Source organism: Hylobates moloch, unplaced genomic scaffold (assembly GCF_009828535.3).
Source record: "Hylobates moloch isolate HMO894 unplaced genomic scaffold, HMol_V3 SCAFFOLD_3161, whole genome shotgun sequence".
Taxonomy (NCBI): domain Eukaryota; kingdom Metazoa; phylum Chordata; class Mammalia; order Primates; family Hylobatidae; genus Hylobates; species Hylobates moloch.
The window spans coordinates 1-7,050 of record NW_026655436.1 but is presented as its reverse complement, the minus strand read 5'-3'; the positions used below and the strand labels follow the sequence as shown (position 1 = coordinate 7,050).

General features: G+C 50.7%; 1 protein-coding gene across 1 annotated transcript; it reads right to left on the bottom strand.

Moving 5' to 3' along the window:
• Nucleotides 1-323: 323 nt before the first annotated feature.
• Nucleotides 324-7,019, bottom strand: LOC116464573 (zinc finger protein 773-like). The gene is made up of 4 exons (XM_032147831.2): nt 6,906-7,019; nt 1,942-2,068; nt 1,317-1,426; nt 324-377 (listed from the first exon to the last, which is right to left on the bottom strand). Exons 1-4 carry the CDS (start codon nt 6,936-6,938, stop codon nt 324-326), a joined length of 324 nt encoding a protein of 107 aa, XP_032003722.1. The 5' UTR covers nt 6,939-7,019.
• Nucleotides 7,020-7,050: the final 31 nt, after the last annotated feature.

Genomic DNA, 7,050 nt, shown 5'->3' with positions numbered 1-7,050 from the left:
GTGTAGTCTCTGGTGCTGAACAAGTAAATATTTCTGACCAAAGGCTTTCCCACATTCACTGCATTTGTAACGCCTTTTTCCAGCATGAAAGGCCTCTCTACTTTTGGAGCTCCTATGTGACTTCTCTCCCGTGTGAGTCACCTGGTGCTTGAGAACACCTGAGCTGGTCGGGAGATCCTTCCCAACCTCCCTGCTTTGCAAGGACTTCTCTGATAGGTGGACTCTGCAACTCCTCAAAACTGGGACCCTGCCCTCTTGTCTTTTTAAGGGTTTCTCTCCACAGTGCTGCTTCTGGTGTTGCTGAACGTTTGAACTGAGCACTTCTACAGAAGCACTCTGCTCAGGAGCCTCCTCAGCCTCGGCTCCATGCCAACAACCTGAAAGAAGAGAAATGTTGATGAAGTAAATGTAGTCTTTGGTGTGAGAAGGCAGCACTCTCACACATGTGTCTGACACACCTGGTAATTAGTGTGGGGGACTGCTTGCAGAATGAGGGGGCTAGCGCTTGGTGGGGAAGGGCCTGCTGTGCAGTGCTGAACCTGGCTAGTTCACAGATTTGGGGAGGCCTCATGAGCACCAAGAATGCAAGGATGTGGTGTAGCACAAGGAGGAGAGGCAGAATCCCCAACACAATCCTCTGCAAATGGCTTTCCACAGGGTTTTGGCTGCTGGAGACACAGGAACACGGCACAGAAGGTTATATCCAGGTCCAGAAAAAACCAACTGCAGGATGGGCGTGGTGGCTCATGCCTGTAATCCCAGCACTTTTGGAGGCCAAGGTGGGTGAATCACGAGGTCAGGACATCGAGACCATTCAGGCTAACATGGCGAAACCCAGTCTCTACTAAAAATACAAAAAATTAGCTGGGCACGGTGGCGGGCGCCTGTAGTCCCGGCTACTCAGGAGGCTGAGGCAGGAGAATGGCATCAACCTCATAGGCGGAGCTTGCAGTGAGCCAAGATCACGCCACTGCCCTCCAGGCTAGGCGACAGAGCGAGACTCTGTCAAAAAAAAAAAAAAAAAAAACCAACTGGAACGAAATAGTTGGTGCTCAAGGACTATGCAAGGATAAGCATCCACCTCACCACACATTCAGTGAAAGCCACTGCTGAAAGGTGCTGCTGAGGATTGGGTGAAACATGGAGGACAGAGAGGTGGGGAATAGCCCTGGGTCAAATATCAGAATAGATATAAATGGGTGACTAAGGAAGAAACGATAGAAATCAGCGATGACCTCTTGCCTTGGTATCAAAATATCTCGGCCTACTGGTATGATACGAACCCATCCCTGAGTTCATACCTCCCTGAGCTCCACCCACCAAGTACCTCTCGGTGTGGCTGAAGTCACAACTTCCCAAGCAGGCATGAAGGGCTCCTCCCATGACTCCAGCTGGGTTATTTCATGGGTCTTGGAAGATGCAAGTCCTAAGGAAAACGACAGGTGAGTGGCAGCACTGAGCCAGAATGACTTATCCCATCATAGACCACAGGAAAGAAAACAAAATAGTACAGAAAGAACCTTGGAGGAGGGTCTTGCAGGAACAACCCAGTCAAATAGTAATCACATTGGTGACTCAATTGCTGGCACAGACAGACACCCAGGTATGTTGGCTAGAGGAGGCAGGCAGAACGTAGGGGAATAGAACTACCACAGATCTGCACAGTGTCACCAGGCCACAGAGAGGCCACCAGGGGTAAGATCCATCAAGCTGACTGCAAGACTCCTGACCCCCAAACCCTTTCCTGCACAGCTCTGGGGCAGCTCGGGGAGAGAAGGTGGTAGTATACACAGCCCGGGCCTATTACAATAGCTACTTCAGGATACTGGAGAAGGAATGAGTGCCCACAATTCAGCTTCGGGAAGAACAGACCTCTCCCTAGGAAAAGGAGGAAGAGCCCAGCCCAGCTCAGGATGCTGGGGTGGGGTGTGAGAACCTTACCCAGAGAGGCCAGAAGCGAAAAGTTCTCCAGCATCACATTGCGGTAGAGGAGCTTCTGAGCCTCATCCAGCAACCTCCATTCCTCCTGGGAGAAGTAGACAGCCACGTCCTCAAAGGTCACATAGCCCTGCTAAGATGGAGAGAGTTGAGTTTATCTGCAGCCTCCTTACTGGGGAATTTAGGCATCCCCCTAAACATCCACTCCTGCTCACCCTCTTCCTTAATCCCCACCTCAGAAGACAGACCCTGCCCCAGAGCCACTGATGCCCACTCTCTCCTCATGCTCCCACTGAGCAACAATAGGCAGGTAGGCAGATAAAGTCCATCTCAGCTCTGGGCATGGTATGCAGAGTCCTACTCTTCTCTTGCCAGACAATTCACCTTGGATCCCCCAGATTGTGTTTCCCAAATACAATCAAATTTGTGTCAGTGTTCTCCCTGAAGCCCCCAGTACAAGGTCCTGTGGACACCTGTTTACACTCACTGGAATGTACACATACTCTGTACCACAACCACTGCCCCCTACACCACCTATGTGCCTCCCCTAGCGTCACCACATTCTAGCCTACACGTGGCATCCAGAGAGCACTCACCAAATGCAATCAGAACTCCATCCCATCCCAGACTCCCAGTGGCACTGACTACCAGGGGCAACCCTCAGCCCCACTTTGAAGGCCTCTCTACTGGGCTCTTTTTGTTGCTTCACCTTCAGCTACTTGGAATTGCACGCATATCTGGACACCTTTGGCACTCTTCCATTTCTGTGTTGAAAAGCTGTTTCTGCCCAATGTCAGCCTTCCTCTGACTCTTATTAGAATCGCAGGCCAGGCCAGGCATGGTGGCTCACGCCTGTAATCCTGCCACCTTTGGAGGCCAAGGCAGGTGGATCACCTGAGATCAGGAGTTCGAGACCAGCCTGACCAACATGGAGAAACCCCGTCTCTACTAGAAATACAAAATTAGCTGGGCATGGTGGCGCATGCCTGTAATCCCAGCTACTCGGGAGGCTGAGGCAGGAGAACAGCTTGAACCCGGGAGGCGGAGGTTGCCGTGAGCCGAGATCTTGCCATTGCACTCTAGTCTAGGCAACAAGAGTGAAATTCCATCTTAAAAAAAAAAAAAAAAAGCCCACGTCTCCCAAACCAGGCCCAGCAATTCTCCCAGATGACCTCATTTGATCTTGAGCTAATCCAGCAGCCTGAGAAACTCCCCGGGTCCCAGGTAAGAACAAAAGCCTTGTGATCCCACAGTTGGATGAATAAGCAGCAGTGCCTGCCGTCCTGTCATCTTACCTCATTATAGCTTCATCTTCATGTCCATCTCATGTCTATCCCCACAGGAACTTTGGCCACTAGTCAGACCCTCCTCACCCCTACATCCCTTTTCCCATGGCCACCATTCTCCCTCATGTCATTGTGAAGCCCACCACTCCCATCCAGGTATCCAAGCAAGAGACCCAGTTCTTGGCCCCTATACATTCTCCCTTATTACCTAATGGCATTACCAATAGGACCTCAAGATGCTCCCTCCTAAATCTGCTCCACTGCTCCATTTGGTCCACACACCAACTGTATCGTGTGGGTTTCCAATTTGAACCCTTCACCTGAACTCCAGACTTCTCTGTCGAGGTGCCCACTCAATGAATCCACTCAAGGGTCTGTGGAACATCTCATATCAACGTGGCCAAAACCTAACTTAATTATTCCCACTGAAAATTACTCTTACCATTAACCTCTTTCTCCCACCCTACACTTTAGAAAATCTGCTCATATCTACTTAAAAAACACAGACTCTGGCTGGGCGCTGTGGCTCACATCTGTAATCTCCAGCACTTTGGGAGGCCGAGGCGGGCGGTTCATGAGTTCAGGAGATCGAGATCATCCTGGCTAACATGGTGAAACCCCGTCTCTACTAAAAATACAAAAAAATTAGCCAGGCGTGGTGGCAGGCGCCTGTAGTCCCAGCTACTCGGGAGGCTAAGGCAGGAAAATGGCATGAACCAGGAGCTTGCAGTGAGCCGAGATCGTGCCACTGCACTCCAGCCTGGGCGACAGAGCTAGACTCCATCTCAAAAAAAACAAAAAACAAAACAAAACAAAACAAAACAAAACAAAACACAGACTTCAACCACATCTCCTACGTCCACAGCCACCACTCTGGTCCAGCACTCACACAGACTACTGTAGTAGCCTCTTTGCTGGACTCCCAGCCTCTACCTTTAACTTTACAGGTGTTCTCAATAGCAGAAAAAGCTTGTTAAGATTGGGCCGTAATCCCTGCGTAGCCTTCTCCATTATCCTTCCCGATATTCAGGAACAAACAAACAAACAAACAAAAATACAAAGAATGGAGGCCCAGGTCCTCAGCCAACCACTTCAGGTCTGCCTTATACCTGCTGATGCTTCCCCCAGTCATAATGGAGATCTAAGGTTGCCTAAGCATTCCCAGCTCAAACTTACCTCCATGTATTTTCTAATGTTGATCACTATGCCTTCTAAACCTCCTGTCACTGGTTGCCAGAAATGAGAACCTCTCCATATAACATATAATCTGGGCCGGGCGTGGTGGCTCATGCCTATAATCTCAGCACTTTGGGAAGCAGAGGCGGGCGGATCACCTGAGGTTGGGAGTTTGAGACCTGCCTGACCAACATGGAGAAACCCTGTCTCTACTAAAAATACAAAATTAGCCGGGCATGATGGCACGTACCTGTAATCCCAGCTACTTGGGAAGCTCAGACAGGAGAATCGCTTGAACCTGGGAGGTGGAGGTTGCAGTGAGCCGAGATTGTGCCATTGCACTCTAGCCTGGGCAACAAGAGCTAAATTCTGTCTCAAAAATAAATAAATAAATAACCAGAAGTTTGGGAGGCCGAGGCAGGCGGATCACAAGGTCAGATCGAGACCATCCTGGCTAACATGGTGAAACCTCGTCTCTACTAAAAATACAAAAAATGAGCCGGGCGTGGTGGCAGGCACCTGTAGTCCCAGCTACTCGGGAGGCTGAGGCAGGAGAATGGTGGGAACCCGGGAGGTGGAGCTTGCAGTGAGCCAAGATCGCGCTACTGCACTCCAGCCTGGGTGACAGAGTGAGACTCCGTCTCTAAATAAATAAATAAATAAATAAATAAATAAATAAATAAATAATAATATATAGTCTGGACTCAGAACTCTGACTGTATGACCATTTTGCAGGGAACTCAAATGGAAGGGCAGGGAGAATAGCCAGCAAGGAGTCCCAAGACACCATAATTCTGAAGACCATGTAGGTAGGAGTTGAGGGTGAGGACCTGAGACATCCTCCACTTACCTCCTCATGGTCTGTAAGCAACTCCGCAGTCACAGGAACCTGTGGAAAATCAAGGCCATGAGAACCAGACAGTGATGTTGCTAAAGGATCATCCAAGCCCCCTAGTCTAGCCTGGAGTCAGGTGTGCCTGACTATCTGCAATCTGGGCTTTGGTTCTTAGTGATGCCTCTTACCTGTTGTGCACCCTTGGAAAAACGCTCAACTTCCCTGTGTCTTGGTGTTGCCATCTGCAACATGGCAATAATAATGGTATTCACTCAATAGGACTATTTTTTGTATCAAACTCATTCTCATGTGTCTAGGACTAAGTATCAACTCTTACTGTGCACATAATTAATGCTTCTGTCAACATTTTCAGTGCAAATAAACTGGTAGGTTTTCAAAATGTGGGTTTCTGCCTGGGCGCAGTGGCTCAAGCCTGTAATCCCAACACTTTGGGAGGCCGAGGTGGGCAGATCACAAGAGCAGAATTCTGTCTCCAAAAAAAAAAGAAAGAAAAACAAAGAAAATGTGGGTTTCCTTTTGGCAACCTGCCTGCCTGCTATATACTCCCCTGAAGACCATCCTGCTGAGAGCCCTTCTACTGGAGCAGTTGAACATCCCTCCTGTGCTGATAGCTAGGGAAACTTAGGCACCAAAGGCACTGCTCCACCAGCCTGGCTGACTTTCCTTTTCTCCATATGGACTGGACATGACGAACTACTGAGCCTGGAGTGGCAGACCTATGTACTACCCAACACTGCAGTCTCCATCCAGTCCTGGGTGTTCATACTCTATAACCCTCCATTCCTGAAGGCACCAGACAAAACCACTTCAGACCACGAAACTCCAGGCTGTAGAGGCTGCCCCGTCCTACAGGCCCATCTCTCTCTTCCCTCACCTCAGGGACCACCTGAAAGAAAACCTTAAGATTCTCCCTCCTAAGTAGGAGCCCCAGGCCTTCCCGCTGCTCATGTGGACATGACACCTCCACTCTGGGACATCTCAGGATCACCATGCCCCAAACCTACTCCCTGCACAGCCTTCCCCATCTCTATCCTTCCTGATATTCAGGAAAAAAAACAAAAATACAAATAAAAATCCAGAGTGGCTCTTCATTTCCTACTTTCTTTCACAGTCACATCTGATGCAACAGGAATTCCCATCTGTTCAGTTTTTGAAATCCATCCAAGATCTGATCACTTCCCCTCCTCTATGGCCCAGTCCCAGTAGACTCTCCACTAGTCTACTGAATTTACCTACTCACAGGTCTGTCTTCACCTGCCTCACCCCCACCCTAGTCTGTTTTGCCTTGAGGGGCCTTTGGCAAACTTTGAGACACAGATCGTGTCACTCTTCTGCCTCCAGCCCTCCGCGGCCACTGTGGCCCCCTCAGGATGAAACCGCAGCTGCTCGGGCTGTCGCTCGACACGCGACTCGTCCCTTCCCAAGCTGCCCACTACAGACACCAGGAGGCCTCAGGTTCGGGACTCGCTGAGTGCGCCTCACATCTTTGAGAGCCGGGCCCCTTGCCCTCCATTCCCACCCCATCACACTGCGTGTCAGAAACGGGACCCCGCCCACGAACGCCCCACAGTTCTGCACCCGGGGACCTGAGCAGGCGGCCCTCACAGGGCTTTAGGATTCGGAAGACGCCGGGAGGACGCGGCGCTCACCTGAGCTGGGTCCCTCAGCGCGGCCGCCGCCATCGGAGCCTATGGGTAGAGCTAGCGGTGAGACAACGACCGAGGAGAGGGCCCAGGCCACCCTGGGCGCCGCCACCGAGCCTCAGACCCGCCTCTGAGCGGCGAGAACACAGCG